At 41.8% G+C, this 19,815-nt stretch overlaps 1 protein-coding gene across 1 annotated transcript in view; it reads left to right on the plus strand.

Moving 5' to 3' along the window:
* The first annotated feature begins 108 nt into the window (after positions 1-108).
* The window catches only part of oxsr1b (oxidative stress responsive kinase 1b), a 216,610-nt gene continuing 196,903 nt past the window's right edge, over positions 109-19,815 (plus strand). Inside the window, exon 1 of the mRNA XM_067978763.1 lies at positions 109-396. Coding sequence (XP_067834864.1) covers positions 327-396 — 70 coding nt within the window. The 5' untranslated portion in view covers positions 109-326. The remainder of the gene's footprint in view (positions 397-19,815) is intronic.

The following is a 19,815-nucleotide window of genomic DNA, read 5'->3' on the forward strand; positions in this document are numbered from 1 at the left end:
TTCGTGCCGCCCTAGTGACATTTGACGGACAGCCGCTTATCCAATGGATGCCCGCATAGAAAAGGGGCGGGAGCCGAGGCCGTCGAATGAGAGCTGGGAAGAGGAGGCGGAGTTTTGCGTGTGGTTGGGAGGCATGGTAACTCCAGCTAGTGGCAAAGTTTGGGGATTGGAAGTACTTGTATCTGTGAGAGAAGGGGGGATTGATTCAGCAGCGCCAGGCCCGCGGCCTTCTCCTCAGCTAGGAGAGAGAGGGAAATAAAGGCCACACATAATAGTACAACATAATATAAGGAAGCCCAGAGGCTGCAGCTCTCTTTTCTGCCACAATGTCTGAGGACACCAGCTCCCTGCCCTGGTCCATCATCAGGGAGGATTATGAACTCAAGGAGGTGATTGGTAAGTTATTTAAAATGCAACTTTCTTTCTTGTCCATTTTTTTTTTGCAACGAAAGAAAATAATTCTTAAGCAGACAGGATGTGTGTGAATTGGGTGTAGTTGCAGCCACTCAGAACAGGCCTCGGGGCACCCTGCAAAAATAATAAAATAAATTAATTAAAGAAAAGGTTTGAAGCTGCTATTTATTTTTTATGTGTTTGTAGTTTTTTTTTATTATGAATTTTAATGGAAGTTTTTTTGCAACATCCCAAATTTTTTGGAAAAGAAATGTCAAATAATGAAAGAGCTGGCTATTATTTAAGGTAAAGGCCTACTGCAGCTGGGCTTTAATGTGATTTTTTTTTGTTAATAATTTATTCGCCTGTTAAATGGAAGGAGACTAGTGCATCGTGATGGGGTTTGGGTCTGTGGTGGACTATGCCGATATTTATTTATTTATTTATTTTAGTTCTCATGTTAAATTTCCAGTTCTTACACAGTCAGTAGAATAGGTCTGTCAGAGTCAACCAAGAGACTTGAATATAGGGAGAATGAAGTACATCGTTTTAAAATCTATAAATCGTCTTTAACGAGGCTCTCAACATGCCACGTTATTAAATCAGCTGACTGACTCTTAAGAAGCAAATGTCTGCAAGTACCTTCTGCAAGTTAATGAACAGGCCATTTTGTGAAAGAAGGATGTACATTTCCTATTATAGTATGCAGTAATTAAGCGGATAGATGTATAAATCCATTTTTTGTATCATTTTACCTGTATCTTATTTATTTTTATAATATGGCTGAAGCTTTCCCAGTGATTACAAAGATTCCAGTGCAGTTTATTCTTAATGTTGTGAATATATGAAGTTAAATTAGTCATTAATTTGTGTTTCAAAATCTGTACCAATAGAAGGAAACCTACTTTCATCTTTTAATTAAAAATTGCACTTATTGGAACTGGAAAGTACTTTTAAAATTATTACCGTATAGCCGTAATTTTAAGCTGGTGGCGTGGGGAAAGCCCATCCTTGGGTAACATGGTCATCATTCCCCAGTGATGTTTTGAAAACGTCAGGAGGGATGTGGTGGCCTAAGGTAATTGGGGGGTCACGTTCAGCAGATTGTGTTGATCCTGACTCTTGCATCATCGGGGAAATTAGCTCAAACTGTTGAAGAAGGTATATTGCCCCAGGGATTCTTCCTTGGGCTGGGTTTTTCCCTATCTTGGGAGCTGGAGGGGGAGTGGGAAACAACAACAGCAGTGACATTTTCTTTGTTTACAGCCTTCCAATAATTGGTTTTCATACTGCTCAGCATGGAATCAAGTGCCCAGGAATCGTAGATAACTCACAACTGTATTTTTTTAAAAAATTGAGATACACGGTGAATGGCACCACCAAGGTGGGAAAGAGTCGGTGAAAGAAAAATGTAGAAGAATGTCAATTTACAAATTTTATAATATCTACAAGAATCGAACGGACACAATTGCATGATACTTGCAGCTTTGAATATGTTTTTGCCCCTTGAAGAGATCAATCCTGTTAAGGTTGCATTGTTTTTGTTTAAAGGCCTAGTGGGCTAAAATTGAATTCTAGAAATATTATTTTCTATATAATTTGAGTTTGGGAACTATGCTTGTATTTATACGTGTTCAGAATTTAGAGGTGGGTAAGAGAGTTATTTTCCTACTGATTTGACCTCCACAAGCTGTCTTTATCTCTTTCCTCCCCTGCCTCCTCCCCTCATCTCCTGACGATAGGAGGGAGAGGAGGACAGCTTGTCGATTTGGCAGTGGTCATCTCAAACTCGGTTACAACTTGTTCCAGCAGTCATTTGGCTGGTGTGTTTTTTTTACCCATTATAAAAACTAAACAAATGAAGAGCGTTGTGTGTGATTGAAGTTGGCACATTGCGTTGCTCTCACTTCGTTGTTGGGAAAGTGTTGAGGAGACACCGTGTGCCTCTCACAGGAAGGCAAATTCTGAGGGAGCTTTTTCCCCTCAAGCTTCTTGCGAACCTTGAGGAGGTTGGGATGGCATTAACAGCTGCAAACTGTGGGTATATTGCTGCAGATAGTTGCCTGTGTAGATAAATTAAGTTTGGGGGAAGAATTAGAGAAGAAATGTCTTCACTAAGTTCATTGGTTGTCGCTCACTGTAGAGAAATTTGAGCATGATTTTGTTAAAATTTCAAAATATACTTTTATTTCATTAAACTGTGTGCATCTTTAAATTCTATGAAAAAAAATCACAATTCCAAAGCAATACAGTTCAAAACAATACAATACGATCCTAATATTACAATTCAAAACACAGTACATATCTTATAATACACGGTGTAAAATACGAAAGGTGGGATGGCCTTAGACGGTGGCCTTTCCCCATAGAACCTTTGTATAGGGTACACCTTGCTTCAGTGCGTTCCGCAGCAAGTACTCCTGGACCTTGGAGTGTGCCAGTCAGTAGCACTTGGTCTTGGACAGCTCCTTCAACTGGAAGACCGGCAGGTTTCGGGTGGACCAAAGGGCCTCCTTCACTGAGTTGATGGTCTTCCAGCAGCAGTTAATATCTGTCTCAGTGTGCGTCCCTGGGAACAGCCCATAGAGCATAGAGTCCTGTGTTACCAAGCTGTTGGGGATGAACTGGAAAGACACCAACGCATCTCTCTCCACACATTCTGTGCGAAGGGGCTATCCATCAGGCGATGGATGACGGTCTCGTCCCCGCTGCAGCCTCGAGGGCAGCTCGCGGTGGCGCTCAGATGCCCTGCATGCAGGAAAGACTGCACCGGAAGGGCCCTTCTCACCAACGTTCAAGCTGCATCCTGATGCCTGTTGGTCAGTTCCGGCAACGAGACATTCTGCCAAATGGTTTCAACCGTCTGGTCGGGAACTGCTTGATTGGATCCACCCTCTCCTTTCCCTGCAGAGCCCCCAGAGCGTTCTGTGCCGACCACTTTCTGACGGCCTTGTGGTCGAAAGAGTTCCTCTTCAGGAAGTTATCCACCTGGGACAGATGGGGTATGGTCCAGCTGGACCGGATGTCCTGCGTCTGCTTGGCCAATGTCGCCAGACCCAACCTTCTCAGTGTGGTGGACAGGTAGGAACTCAGCACGTAGTGACACTTGGTGTTTGCGTGCCGGGGCTCTACACACATCCTGAGGCAGCCACACACTAAGGTGGCCATCGGGATCAGGGTGGCATTGGGACCATGCATGCACACACCGGTCCCGCCGGCCACTGAGAGGGAGTGCCCTCCTCCACATACTAAGCTTTGGTTTGGCCTTGGCGACCCGCCCCTCCCAGTTCTTGGTGCGGGCCTAGGGTTCCCCGAACCCGATCCCCAGCACCTTCAGGTAGTCTGACCTGCCGGTAAAGGGGACAAAGGATCAGGTCTCCCATCTGCCAAAGTACATGGCCTCGCTCTTATTGTGGTTCACTTTGGCCCCCGAGGCCAGCTCGAATTGATCGCAGATGCACATTGGTCTGTGGACCAAGCATGACTGTATTGTTCTGATTTGGTACAGCAAGTTGTAGTAATGCTTTGAATTTTAGATTTCTCTGGCACACTTCTATCCCAACAACTTTTACCTTGCTCTAGATATGTTGGAGTGACAAATTAAATGTATATCTTTAATTGGTAGGTTGCTGGTACTAAAATTGCGGTGTTACCGATTTTGTTGCCCTGTACATGTAAGGACTATTTGCATCATTTGCTTCTTCTGTCAGCTAGATGACTACATAATGTGACATATTACATTATAAAAATGCCAATTAAGGTTTACCACTCTTTTTCATAAATAGAGAATAATGGGCACCTAAATGAGTAATTGCAAGACAACAACCTCACTTTGAATATCACTTTTTGTTGTTGACTGGAAAATTGAAGCTAAAGCTATGTATGGCCATAATTGAAAGAAAGAAAGCCAGAACAGCTTGCATTTAAAGCACCTTATCATGTCTTTCAGAAACATCAAAGCAGTTCATGTACAATGAATAGCTTTGTAGTTTAGTGATTGTTATAAGGGGAACCCCGTGAAGAATCCTTCAGATGAGATGTTAAACGGAGGCCCCTTCTGTCTATTCCAGCCACTCAGATGGATTTTAAAGATCTTGTGGCACTATTTGAAGAAGAGTGGGGAGGTCTCTAGATGACGAGGCCAACATTCCTCCCTCTCTCAAATAGATTAACTGATCATTCGTTCTGATTGCTTTTTATGGGATATTGCTGGTGCAGAATTGCTGCCCTGTTTGCCTACCTAACAGTCACTGCCTTTCAAAAGTAATTGTGTGAAAAGCTTTGAGACATTGCAATGTAGTAGGCCCGTAATTGGCTTGTAATCACTTTGTTTTGTCTTCGTTGGGAGATGTGATGCTTTTTCCAATTTCATCACTTTGTGTCAGCATTAACCACTCCCATGTGGAGATGTTCAGAAACAACAACTCGCATTTATATAGCGTTCTATTTATACTTAACCAAATAAAACTTCCTTTACCCTGTCCCAACAAAATGTTTTAACCTCCATCCTTCAAGGACAGTGTCCCATTGCCCTGCTGTGATAATTCTGTTTTCTAGACATCCTTCTGGTTTCTCTAACTGTGATTTGCCATTTTATATTGTGGGCTTGTGCTAACTAGGACCTGAGTTGAGACTGCCCAAAATCATGTTTGTAAGACTTACAGCCAGAAAAGAGATGTAACTTTAATTCTATTGCAGTGATCTTCCAGAGGCGAAAGGCCAGCTTGGTAATCCACTGTGTCACCTAGTCCCATCTGTATATTTTTAAGTGAGGTGTATACTTTTTTTTTTGCTCTGGCTGGGAATCATTACTGACAGTGTTTCCATGTTGACAGTGAACCAACAATTAATCATTGAAAATGTATTGAATTGTAATAATATTTTTCATTAAATTAAACAGCGCTTGTTAAAATCAGTTTTAAAAATTGTTAGAACGTAGAATGCTTTGCCGCAGAGACCATTGCCTCTTAAGGAAAGAGCAGTTAAACAGTTGAAGTAGATAGAGGAAGGTACAAGGCTTATGGGGAGAGAGCAGGTCAGTTTGAGTTTTGGATTGCTCCAGCAATAAACTGGGCCAAATGGCTACCTGCTGTGCTCTAAACTTTTATGATTTCCGTCCAGTATAAATGGAATGGTAAATGGATAGTTCCTCACAACCAACTGGTCCAAACACACACACAATTTTGCTATGCTTATTTTCACTTATGAGTTATTGAGTCAGCTCACTTGTGGAAATATTTATAATTCTCTGCAACTCAAGTATGTGTTTATTAAATAAAAAAAATAAAGTATGCATGGCCTGACGTTGTGCCTGCATTGGGTTCCACTGAATAATATTAGTCTCGTGATTGCATTCCTAGTCAATACTGAATGTCCTTTTTGAAGCTTTTGATGCAGGCCTGCATTTCCTGAATATGATTTCCTAATAGCTTACAATGCTGGACATTTATAAAAGTGGTGTTAGATTGATGTATGGAGCTATTGTTCGGATGCTAAAACTGAGTCCTGTTGCTGGGCTTTTGGACATTCAGTATTGTATTAAGTGGGTTAAACTAGAGGAAATTGAGAATTTGGTGCAGTAATCTTTATAAAATGACACTGACTAGCGGAACCTCTGCACTAGGCCAACCAGTTTATTTTTATTGATGGAGTGTCCAGTTCGGTCAATTCTGATTACTAGGATGCATATTTGGATTCTTGTATCCCAATTTCATTGCAGAATCGCTTCTATGGGAGCAAGTTCCGCAATATAGGGCAGCTGCCTCTTTTTCCAGATTCACCTAGGCAGTGGACTTGGAGACCTGCAGAAAGATTTGCAGACATTCATTTGGTCAAAACATTTTGCTGCACCTGGTAGAATCGTACAGCACAGAAGGAGGCCATTCAGCCCATTGTAACTGTGCCAGCTCCCACACCATTCCCCTGCTCTTTCTCCATAGCCCTGCAAATTTTTGTTTTTCAAGTATATATCCAATTTCCTTTTGAAAGTTACTATTCAACCTGCTTCCACTGCCCTTTCAGGCCAAACAGTGCCTCCAGATCATCATAAATAGCTGCTTATAATATTTCTTCTCATCTACCCTCTAGTTCTTCCCCCTTACGGTCAGAAATGGGGGAAATTATAATGGGGAACAAAGAAATGGCAGAACAATTAAACACATACTTTGGTTCGGTCTTCACAAAGGAGGACACAAATAATCTCCTGGAAATGTTAGGGAACCAAGGGTCTAGCGTGAGGGAGGAACTGAACGAAATCAGTATTAGTAAAAAAATAGTGCTAGGGAAATTAATGGGACTAAAGGCTGACATCCCCAGGGCCTGATAATCTACATCCCAGAGTACTAAATGAATTGGCCCTGGAAATAGTGGATGCATTGGTGGTCATCTTCCAAAATTCTATAGACTCTGGAACAGTTCCTACAGATTGGAGGGTGGCAAATGTAACCCCACTATTTAAAAAAGGAGGGAGAGAAAAAACAGGGAATTACAGACCAGTTAGCCTAACATCAGCAGTGGGGAAAATGCTAGAGTCTATTATAAAAGATGTGATAACAGAACACTTGGAAGGCATTAATGGGATTGGACAAAGTCAGCATGGGTTTATGGAAGGGAAGTCATGCTTAACAAATCTACTGGAGTTTTTTTGAGGATGTAACAAGTAGAATAGATAGGGGAGAACCAGGGTATGTGGTGTAATTTGGATTTTCAGAAGGCTTTTGATAAGGCCCCACACAAGAGGTTAGTGTGCAAAATTAAAGCACATGAGATTGGGGGGGAATATACTGGCATGGATTGAGAATTGTTTGACAGACAGGAAACAGAGTAGGAATAAACGGGTCTTTTTCCGGGTGGCAGGCAGTGACTAGTGGGGTACCGCAGGGACCAGTGCTTGGGCCCCAGCTATTCACAATATATATCAATGATTTGGATGAGGGAACTAAATGTAACATTTCCAAGTTTGCAGACGACACAAAGCTGGGGTGGAATGTGAGCTGAGGGGAGGATGCAAAGAGGCTCCATTGTGATTTAGACAAGTTGGGTGAGTGAGCAAGAACATGGCAGATGCAGTATAATGTGAGGTTATCCACTTTCATTTTAAAAACAGAAAGGCAGATTATTATCTGAATGGTGATAGATTGGGAAAAGGGGAGGTGCAACAAGACCTGGGTGTCCTTGTACACCAGTCGCTGAAAGCGATCATTCAGGTGCAGCAAGCAGTTAGGAAGGTGAATGGTATGTTGGCGTTCATTGCAAGAGGATTTGAGTACAGGAACAGGGATGTCTTACTGCAGTTGTACAGGACCTTGGTGAGACCACATTTGGAGTATTGTGTGCAGTTTTGGTCTCCTTATCTGAGGAAGGATGTCCTTGCCATGGAGGGAGTGCAACGAAGGTTTACCAGACTGATTCCTGGGATGGCAGGACTGACGTATGAGGAGAGATTGGGTTGACTAGGCCTATATTCACTAGAGTTTAGAAGAATGAGAGGTGATCTCATCGATACATGTAAAATTCTAACAGGACTAGACAGACTAGATGCAGGGAGGATGTTCCCGATGGCTGGGGATTCCAGAACCAGGGGTCACAGTCTCAGGATACGGGGTATGCCATTTAGAACCGAGATGAGGAGAAATTTCTTCACTCAGAGGGTGGTGAACCTGTGGAATTCTCTACCCCAGAAGGCAGTGGAGGCCAAGTCATTAAATATATTCAAGAAGGAGATAGATATATTTCTTAATGCTAAAGGGATCAAGGGACATGGGGGGAAAAAGCGGGAACAGGGTACTGAGTTAGACGATCAGTCATGATCATTTTGAATGGCGGAGGTGGCCCGAAGGGCCGAATGGCCTAGCCTTGCTCCTATTTTCTATGATTCTTTTGCCAATTATCTTTAATCTGTGTCCACTGGCTACCGACCCTCCTGCCAGTGAAAACAGTTTCTCCTTATTTACTCTATCAAAACCCTTCTCAATTTTTGACCACCTTTATTAAATCTCCCCTCAATCTTCTCTGCTCTAAGGAGAGCAATCTCTATTTCCAGGCGGACACCCATTTAGTACTAACCAGGCCTGACTGATTAGCTTCCGAGATTAGACGAGATCAGGAATTTTCAGAGTAGTGTGGGTCAAAGTTTCATTTGGGGCTCCACAATACTGGCTGCAGATCTCTTTCTCCCCCTGTCTAATTGGGGAGGTCATCAGTATGAAAAAGGCAGCATTGCTGGCCTGTATGGGCCAGCCAAGAGCCCAGCCTGTCTCCGCTCAGAACAAATATAATTGTAATGTGAATTGGGTATCAGCTGTCAGCACTACAGCAATGCTTCAAACCTGGTCATTTGCATTACCTCCATAATTCATCCGTCTCTCCTCCATTTTTTTTTGTTGCTCGGAGGAAGAAGAGAAAATTAATTTTCAATGAGCCACTGCAGTCGTATTAATCCATGTTGCCCAATGGACAGAAATGGACTTGGCTGTGATTTTTTTTTCTCTTTTTTCCACCCCCCCCCCCCCCCCCCCCCCCCCCCTCCCAATTCCATGGTGGAATAGGTTCCTGAAAACTCACTGGTCACATGAAAAACTAACCACCTAGTGGAGGTACTGGAATGTTGCTTGCAATTGCCGCCTGCAGCCATTTGCTTCCAATAGTCCTTTTGGAAAACTATCGTGTAATGGACTTGATGCACTTGGAGGTCATAGTGCTGCCTTGTTTATATTTATTTGAATTGTCATTAATATTTGGAAGGAATTTAGCTTATGGTTCTGGTAATCTCAAACTGCAGGAGGAAACATTCAATTACTGTCGCCCATTTCTGCCACATTTATTTGTTGGCTTTGTTCCTCTCTAGTCCTCTCCTGAATGTACTGATTTGCACTAGCGTCTAGCGCTGGCCACCTTTTAACACCTTGCCCAAGTGACTATTTTTCAGGTATGAATCTTGACAGTAAGTGTTGGTGGGCTATTCAACTGCAGGGGCATTGCACACATGTCAGATCCTATTGAGGCATGCACATTTTCCAGAGGGGTTGCTTGATAGCGACCAAGAGCAGGAAAACTAAGTTTTTTTTCCCACTTCTCCTTAACCTGGGGCACTGAAGACAATTATGTAATGCCCCAAGTGCCCACTAGGCTGAGATTAGTTAACTTAGCACAGACTATTTAAAAAAAAAATTCATTATATGTATCCCGCCAGAATATTCACCTTTTTTTAATGATTGCTATATTAAGTTTTCTCTTTTAGATTCAGTAGAGATTGATGTGGTTGTTTTACAGCTAAGAGTGACATCAAACCTGATGATATACAGCGCTGTGTGACAGATGCTACAGTTGCGTCTAGTACTTTGAGGTGGAAGAATGCAAGATAATCTAGGGATTGTGGGTAACAGTTTAGTGTAGGGGGGGTTTTACAAGATCACTGGCATTATCAAAGCTGCTCAACCTGTGTTCTTGCATTGCTGTGTAACATATCTCTGAAATCTCCTGTCGCATCAATCCCGTGATTCCAGATAATCTCAGCTCCTGTGCCACCTATGTCATTTACCCTCGCACTCAGTATTCTGACTGAAATAGAATTGAGAACATTTAAAAATATCAAACTAATACAAATATTGGGGTCTGTTGCAATGTAATCTTGGTTCTGTTCACTTTCAAGATTTACACTGTCATTTGAGACACCTGAACGAGTGTCGTCTATAGGCTATTTGAATGTAAGGGCATTGCAGTGGAGCCTGATCATTTTCTCACTCCATGCCCACATACACAAAACACTTCCAGCAGGATTGCTGGATAGTGATCAGGAGCTAATTTCTGTTATTGCCATTGCCTGATAATCACTGCCAGACATTTTTGGTGGTAATGCATTACAGATAAGAGTGACGTCAAACCTGATGATATGCAGCATTGTGTGACTGGTGCTGTAGAGGCATCTGGATCTTTTTGTTGCAGGACAATACAGGATATCTAGGGATGTGTACGGGATTCTTTATTTGAGAATGTGATTATTTTTTTCTCTGTATATGAAATTTAAACTGATACTTCACTGTTCACAGTGAAACAATCGCCAGCCTAATATCCCAGTTACTGCTGTGTGACTCCAGCCATCTACTTGACTGCTAAACCACCTTTAATAGTTACAGATTTTTTGTGAATTTTGTGTTCATCATGGTAATGGAAATGCCTGCTTCAAAGGCTCCCAGGTCAGGTATAGTATGATTGGATACAAACTAAAGCTCCCTCTACTCTGTCCAACCCTCAGAAGAACACTCCCATTGTGACCTTCTATTTCCTACACTAGCCATGCTGTGTCCTCTATGTACAATTTCCAAGTTAGGTGTAGTTTAGTGCTGTGGGGCCCTGCCTGCAAGACTCCTCAATCTGCTTTTGTTTTTCATCTCATCAACCTGAGCTGGGTTTGAATCCAGAACTCAAAGGTCAGAGGACAGTATATATCTCACTGCATCATTCAGCTCATATTTTTAAGAGGGTGCACATGCAACAAAACTACTTTTGGCCTCAACTTCGACCTGTAACTTTAAAAAAAAATGATTGAGGACCTGGGTGTTGCTGACAAGGCTGCCATTTATTGCCCATTCCTAGTTGCCCTGAGTTTGATACAGCTGAGTGGCTTGCTAGGCCACTTCAGAGGGTAGTCAAGATTCAACCACATTGGTGTGGAACTGGAGTCACATATAGGCCGTACCAGATAAGGATGGCAGGTTTCTTTCTGTAACTGATATTAGCGGCCCAGTTGGGTGTTTACAACAATCTGATAGCTTCGTGGTCACTTTTTTATTGATAATAGCTTTTTATTTCCGGACACTTTTTAACTAATTCAAATTCTCAAACTTCTCCCATCCCAATGATGTGTGGTAAATTTTCTCCCATAGTTCTGCCGGGAGGAGGGGTAAGTATTTTGTAACAAACCACTTCTTTGCTCAAAACGATGTCCACCAGATATTTCTGCAGAAATTATAGTTTGAAAGTATTAGTGGGAACATTGAAGTTTGCCAGTTTTTAACAGAGCATAGTTGAATCACAATCTTTCTCACCGCCTACAAGCTTAAACCCATTTGGGAACAAAAATCCATGCGGTTTCCTTTTGGAAAGAATCTACCGATTTACGTGTTTATGGGATGGGTTTTTGGTGTGTTTGTAGAAATGGAGGATACGACCTGTGCTTGAAGATAGTAAATTCAAAACTAATCTGCAGAAATAATATTTCACTGAGCGAGTGGTCGATCTAGTGGAACAAGTTCCCTATGGAGATGGTGAAAGCAGTTAGTATTAATTTATTCAAATGCAAATTTGATAAATTTCTTTAAGAAAATAACATTTTGGGATACAATATATTAGTAATTTGAGACATGTCGTGTGGTAAGTGTATCATGCTTAGAAGGAACAGGTGACTTTGGCCCTATGGTTTCCAAAGCTCTCCATCACTGGGGTTTTCCTTGGGTCGTGTCTGGGTTTGTTGTAGACTAATGATAGAGATTGGTTGCTATGATTAGTCAACAACTCCATTATTATTCTATCATGTGACTACCAGGATGGTAGAAGGTGAACTAGATGGGCCTTTGTCTTTTTTTGTCTAGCAATTCCTATATTCATATGTGTTCACCCTTGCCTGAGCAGGAGCTTCTGCTGAATTACTGTTTTATTTTTGGTCTATTAATTTTTAAACTGTGACCTCTTTTTCTGTACTTAAAATTAAATCAAGAGTTCAGTTTCTAGTTCGCACTCACTATATTTTATGAACCTGAATTGCATCCCTTAAGTGATATATGTTAATACAAGTTTCTTGTGGGTGTGAGCTTACAGAACAAAGCTAGCTGTAATTGGGCACTAATGACTGAATCAACAATCTTGTTTGAAGTTCCTGATAATGGCTGGTTTTCAAAATGATATACGTTACTACAGGGCAACGAATTTGGCTCAGTGGGTAACATTCTCGCCTCTGGGTTAGGAGGTTATGAGCTCAAGCTCCACTCCAGGCATAAGGGCATGACATGTCCAGCACATTACTGAAGGAGCGCTGCTTTGTAAGGCAGTTCCATCTTTTGGATGAGATGTTTAAACCAAAGTCTTATCTACCTTCCCAGGTGGATGTTCGGACTGTGGGTAGACATTAGGATTGGGTTAGGGTTGGTATTCTTGGAGGATGAGATCAAAGGGCCCGAAGAGCTGCCTTCATCCGATCAATAAATAAGTGGTAGGACTGGTTAGCTGAAAAGCTTTGTTCACAGAATGCCTTTTTGCAGCATTGGCATCCCTCAGCTAGATTTAAGAAAGGTAAAAATATATTATTTCCCTTTTAGCCAGTCTTTGTAACACATTAATCAAAATTTCTTGAATAATGAAGGTTCTATTAATAAAAATTGGGTAGTTTTATTTAAAAATGAATCAGATTTCCTGCTTCTGATTGCTCTCCAAGGATAATTGCTAGAAAGTGCGCATATGCGCACTGTCGAGGGAGGATAGGATCAAATTCAGCTTTGATTCTCTCGGCTGTCAAATAGTCTACCAACACTCATCATCTTGAATTGTCTGTAAAGAATGGCTACCTGAGTGAGATTCTGGGGAGCAGCCATTACTCATGGGACTGTATCCCAACAAGTCATTTCCTCCAGAAGAGAAGAAAATTGAGGGAGTGTTTATTTTTTAAAAATGTACACACTGGGAGGATATGTAATGGGAATATGTGAATTAACTTGTTATATCTTTACCATTGGAAATGGCATACATGATTGGCTTAGTTTGTGTGGACATAAATTATGAATGTCTCTAAATGGGCATGTCACACTACTGTTACATAGCCTGTGTTGTGGAGTGATTTTAGCTTTTGTGTACAGTGACTATGCAATCATGTGATACTAGGTCAGTGCAGAGTTATTTATTGATGTCAAATGTCAACTTCAGCAGCTGGTTTCCCAATTGACTGGTCAAATGAATGACTCACAAGATCCCTTCTGACATATTCTGGGGGTTTCTTTTCAAAAGTATACATATTTTTAAAAAATTCTTTAAAACTGGTTTAGTGGGTTTATCCAATTAATATATCTGCCCTGCAGATTAAGAAGGCCCCAGATTCAATCCCTGGTCTGCTGAGTTGGCTAATTTCAGCTGGGTTGATCTTAGTCAGGTGCTCCAATTGGTTAGGAAGTTGCGCCTTCAGTACTTGGAGAAAATTGGCCAGGGAGCATATCATAAAAATATTTTTACACACTGGGAGGATATGTAATGGAGATGTGTGAAATATCCTGTTATACTTGGAAATGACCTACATGATTGGCTTGCAGTTGTCTTGAAAATAAGTTATGAGATTGTCTTTAATAGGGTGTTCACACTGTACTGCTACATATCCTGTGTTGTGGAGTGATTCTATTTTTTTGCAGCAACGTGATACTGGATCAGAAGAGTTATTTATTGATACCAAATGTCAACTGCAGTAGTTGACGTGCTGATTGAGTGGTCAAATTCACAATTCGCTGGATTCCTACTAGCATATCCTTGAGGTTTATTCTGAAAAGTACATCCCTGTGCACAATTTACTGATTTTAAAAAAGTGATTGAAAGCTCCCCTGTAGGCGCTTGAGTTTTTCCAGTCAATAACTGAACCCTGCATACTAGGAAAGTTTCAGGTTTGATGCCTGGTCTATGCTGAGTTAGCGGGTCCAGCAGTCGTCAGGGTAATAGAATTGGCTTCTTTGTCGCTGGGCTAGGAAGGAGAAAATTAGCCAGGGTTCTCACTTCCGATTGTGAACCCTGTTAAAAGGTGTGGACATTGGGTGACAGCTCGGCTGCGATATCCCCTTCGGTTAACCCTGCACTGTCAAGGCTTGCAAATAATGAATGAAAGTCAAGTTGCTGAACAGTAACTGTATCCCAGTAAGGAGTCTATTACACCTTCAGGATAATTGTCTAGGAGAAAAAAAGAATCCGGGAATAAGCTTCAAAATTGCATGGATCCAACTGGGCTTGCAGTCTTAACTCTTTTTCTGAGTGGGTGCTGATACGTGATTTGTTTTTTTTTCTTCCCCTCTGGTTAACATTGTTTGTGTGTCCAAGAAGTAAGAGTTGGCAGGTGTCTCCAAGGGAACTCTCAAAGCTACTCATTGAGAGTGGGAGACATACAACAGTGGCCTAGTGATCGTTCTCATGCCTCCTTGCTTCTTTGCAGCAGATTGATTGAGATTGGGAGCGCAACAGGTTGGGGTTGGGGGTGACTCAATTTATTGTGTCATTGTGCACTACAATTACAGTAGCTGCTGAGTGTGTATTTTTTGCTGTATTTGATTCACCTTATGCTGATCCGGAGTACTTACCTAAATAAATAACGTACTCATAAAGTTGACAGTCTTTAGTGCGTGGCATACTCTTCAACAGCTCCACCCTAGATGTGACTGTGACTAAGCTGAAAGGTCAGTGAAAATTCTGCACCACTTACAGCAGTGTTGCTCATTAGCTTTTTATTGTGGGCCTCCATCCCAACCAGCATCCATACTCAAAGACTGCTCTCAGCTGCTGCAAAACACTGCACCGTGAAGTGATAAGATGTGGTCCTGTGCCTCAAACTACCTCCCACTATGGGCATTTGCCAAGTGGAGGCCAGGCACTTTCTTGCAAGGCGGGACTGGTAGGACCAATAATTCCATTTTAATAGGACAACTCTGCTTAGTGTATATAAGCCCTTTCTTTTAATCACATTCCTGTGCCACTTTCAGTGCTGAATGCTAGCCTGATCACCATCCTGCAGTCAAGGAGATGCCCAGACTTGAATGCAGCAAGTCTGCCAAAGGCCACACAAGTGAAGGGGAGACCAGGCTGCAAAGGAAACTCGAGCAGTATTGGGATTATTACTGACGTACAATGAGTATCCCAGCCAGGATATGGTGTGAGCCAACAATGTTTCCAATAAAGCAAATTCCTAACCAGCCACATGATAGGTTTGAGCCTATATCTTGATTGTAAGATATGAGTTCTTCCAGCATGCAATGGCTTTACTGAATAGTAATTGGAAGGAAACTATCCAAATAATTTTAAAAAAATTAAAACTAAGACGCATCGGTTTGTAAAACTGCTTTAAGTTTTGGGCAAGGTGGTTTTTTGTTTAAGTTTGATTGAATTTTTGGGTGCAATTTTTTTTTTGTCCTTCACTTAAGATGCTAAAACTGAGGTCTCATCTGCTTGTTCAGGTGGAAGATCCTATAACACAATTCAAAAAAGAGCAGGGTGTTGGTCTTTTGGCCAGTATTCTTTCCTCAACCAGAACTCCATGTCGTTCTTTGAATAGCACCTTGGCATCTTTTACCATGGTTTTCCCCCTTTTTTCCTGAGCAACCAAACTGCTTGTTCGACGTCTAGTCTTGGATGAGCTATAATTTTCTCCAGCTAAACAATGGGAAGACCGAAGCCATCATCTTTAGCTCCCCCAGTACTAGAAGTAAAGGGAATTAGGGGTTACGGGGAGCGGGCAGGAAATTGGACATGAATTTAGATTTGAAGTTAGGATCAGATCAGCCATCATCTTATTGAATGGCGGAGCAGGCTCGAGGGGCCGATTGGCCTACTCCTGCTCCTATTTCTTATGTTCTTCGCCACCGATGGTATACCTGCCTAGCCACCATCTAGGGCTGAACCAGATGGCTTGTAACTTTGGTGTTCTATTTGACCATGTGATCAGTTTCCGTCTCCATTTCTTCTTCATCACAAAGATTGCCAACGTTCACCTTGGCCCCTACCTCAAACCATCTGCTGATGAAATCCTCACTCATGCTTTTGTCACTGCCAGATTTTGTTTATATTTATATTTTTCATTCTTGGGATGTGGTTGTCGCCTTGATTTGGCATAATGATGGTAGAATCTCTTGAGCCTTGGTTCAGTGGTGGCACTCTCTAGGACCTGAGCACATAATATAGGTGGCCATTTCAGTGCAGTGCTGAGGGATTCCTGATTTGTCAGATGCCATTTTTCAGATGAGATGTTAAGCTGAGGCCTTGTCTGCCCCTTCAAGTGGACACAAAAGATCCTTTTAGCACTATTTAAAGATCAGGAGAGTTTTCTAATGTCCTGGCTAACATTTTTCCTTCATCCAATGCTACCAAAAACAAATTAACTGTCATTTGTCTCATTGATGTTTCTGTGCACAAATTGGCTGCAGCTTTTGCTTACAAATCAATAGTGACTGCAATCCAAAAGTAATTCATTGGCTGTAAAGTCCTAAGGATGTGAAAGGTGCTGCTATATAAATTCAAGTTTATCAATCATATCTCCAAAAATAATTCATTTTTGAATTATGGAATAAGTGTAGGAGAATTCTGTTGTACAGGGCACAGCTCATTGCATAACTTTCCCATGTAAACCTAATTTCCCAGACAGTGCATGGTACGGTGATACACAGAATGGATTCTCCCACATCCATTAAAATAGTGAACCTGGTTCATGAGAGGTGATGGTGGGACTGGTTGGGGAATCATAACGAAAGTTGTGGATGTGGAAAGATATTTTATTAAAAACTGAAGCTCATGTCATTTAGTACCCTAACTATTGTAGCATCTAGGTGCATTTTGAATGTCCCTGATATTTTTGTCTTGTATTACCCTGCCAGATAGGAAATTACTTTGAAGTGACTGCTATATAGGGAAATAGACCCTCCATCCTGCACTAGCAAAATTCTACAAACATCAGTGAGATGAATGACCAATTGATCTATTTTTTGGGGGTGTTGGTTGAGGTTGCAGGAGGAATGCTGACTATTAAACCAGGAGAACTTTATTCTTCCGTAGTGCCTTAATGTCCACCTAAACAGGAACACAGCATATTTGTTTAATATCTCATCTGAAGGATGATGCCTCCAACGAGGCAGCAGTCCTTCATTATTGCATTTAATCTAGATTATTTGCTGAAGGCCTGGAATTCTAGGAAAAAATTAAGTTGCTCTCGCCTTGATAGTGTGCTGTTCTCAGCAGACGCCCAAGCAACCTTGTGTGACATTTCACACCTCAGTCTCATTATTGTGAAGACTAATAATAGATGCTGAAGAGTACAAAACCTAATGTCAATCATCTTAACCTTTTTGTGAATCGCATAACAATGTTTAAAATTTTGCTCTGCATTGTTTAAGGGCAGTAGACTCTGCTTAGTGCTGGTCTTCAATCAGCTACTAGAACTATAGATACTTTTACTCTATAGTAGTGGAGCTGATGATGGACGCATAGTTCTCCCTCTTTTGGCTGCATTTCACAGTGTAAACGATCTGACATTAGGGGAACTGATGGCACTTGTAGAATGTGGGTCTGTGAATGTGCTATCAGTTTAGTAAAATATGCTGGGAGCTAGTCCTGTGTGTTTGCATCCTGGGTCTCTATTGCACATACCGCCTCCTCTTAGTGAATGTAAAAGGGGGAGTACAGCACACAGTGTTCGTTCTCCTGAAAGAAGATCAGAAACTCCCATATTGTGTAAAAGCAACTTCCAGCATGTGCCTGCCTGCCTTTTGCCTTCATTGCATGCGAGAAAGTACCTTCACTGTCTCCAGGTACCCCGTTGCTGGCAGGCAGCATCAATCACATCTATATTAATCTGCAGTTATGTTTCAATAATACATACCACCGGTCTGTTAATCCAGTTGCTGCAGAGCTCCATGGTGTGGCTGTAATGGGAAGACCAAATTTTAAAAAATGAGGAGGAACCGATTCTCCTTTCCTCCCAAAACAGTTGTCCCCGTGGAGTCGATGCCATGTATTCATCTTTGGATAGCTGCAACATAAAGCAATGTGCTAGTTTGGGTGTAATATGTTTTTTAAATGGCTTTTTTTTCCTCCACTCACCCCTGCAGCTGCTGACTTGTGGCAGGGAGGGTAGTGTATCAAAAGGGCCAGCAGCTCTCTGGTCACTCACCCCTTCCTCATCTATAAACCTATGTAAGGAGTCGAACAACACCAGGTTATAGTCCAACAGCTTTATTTGAAATCACAAGCTTTCGGAGCTTTGCTCCTTCGTCAGGTGAGTGAAGGGTTCCATAAAGGCACAGCATATATAGTCAGAGAACAATGCCTGGTGATTACAGATAATCTTTCTAACATAATCTATAACCTAGGCAGTGAATGTTGGCCGACTGTTTGGTTGTGGGGTCATCACAGCTGAATCTGTCTGGATCCCACTTGATGTTCATGCCATGCAGCAATCATCACTAGATAGAAATCCAGAACAGGGACCCATAGAATCATAGAAAGGTTACAGCACGGAAGGAGGCCATTCGGCCCATTGAGTCCGCGTTGGCTCTATGCAAGAGCAATTCAGCTAGTCCCACTCCCTTTCTCAGACCCAGGCTGATATTTTTCATCTTCCCTAGCCCAGGGGTCCTGAGGCCAAAGTAGCGATCTGATTACTGCTCCCAGTAGAGATCAGCTAGCTCAACACAGGCAAATAATCAAACCAGGCCACTTTGGTTTGCATGACTCAGTTTCATACTGGGTAATGAACTTTCCAACTGAGCCATCCATGTAGCAGAAAAGACCAGTTTTATGGCATTGCTCAGCACATTAAATGATGCTCACGAGATAGGATTCTTAGATAATTTATTTCAGATCGTTGTGTGGCCACTGCAGTATGAGATAAATGTTTAAACTCCAGCATCTGTTTCCTTTTTACTGGTATGATGTACAAAATCAAACGCTAAACATTCCCATAACCAATCATAATTTCTGCATTCACAGTTATAATGCTCAACGACTTCTTTTGTTTCTTTGAAAAAGATGTCTGCTATGAATGCTGTAATGCAACCGCACCCACATCAACTTTATCTACAATATATTCTTCTCCTTTCTTTCATTCTCCTCTCTGTCTCCTTCAAGGGGTTGACTTCCTCATTGAGCTATGTTTCCTCAGGTGCCTGTTGTCCTCCAATATCTCATTGAAGTGCCCATCATTCATGGGTGAGTGTTGACCGAGCGATGGCAGGCTATCTGACTGATTATCCTTTTTTTTTTGTCTGCGCATGCACCTCCACAAGTATAACGATCGTGAGATGGCTGAGTGATTTTGTTTTTGAGTACTCCAAGGAGGCTAATTGTCATGGGCCTAGCACTGCTCTGACAGCGATCAGCTAACTCAACAAAAACAAATTAAACCTGGGACTTTGCTTGCCTACATAGCTCAGAGATGGAGATGTTACTTTTGAGCCATTAGTATGGCTGTCCCTCTCCATTACAGTTGTTTTAAGATCCAAGATTTTTAATTCTGTTTACACGTAGTATGAACAGTGAAACTAAATTGGTACTTATGCAGTTTGACTCATGACTGGTTACGTGCAACCCAATGTGTATGGTATGTGTTTGTTTTTTCCATTTATCCCCCCCCCATATCTTTTGGTTCTTTCTCCACCACTGCAGCTGGAGATACTTTGGGGCCTGTTGCAGCTGTGTTTG

This window comes from Heptranchias perlo, chromosome 3 (genome assembly GCF_035084215.1).
Source record: "Heptranchias perlo isolate sHepPer1 chromosome 3, sHepPer1.hap1, whole genome shotgun sequence".
Lineage (NCBI taxonomy): Eukaryota > Metazoa > Chordata > Chondrichthyes > Hexanchiformes > Hexanchidae > Heptranchias > Heptranchias perlo.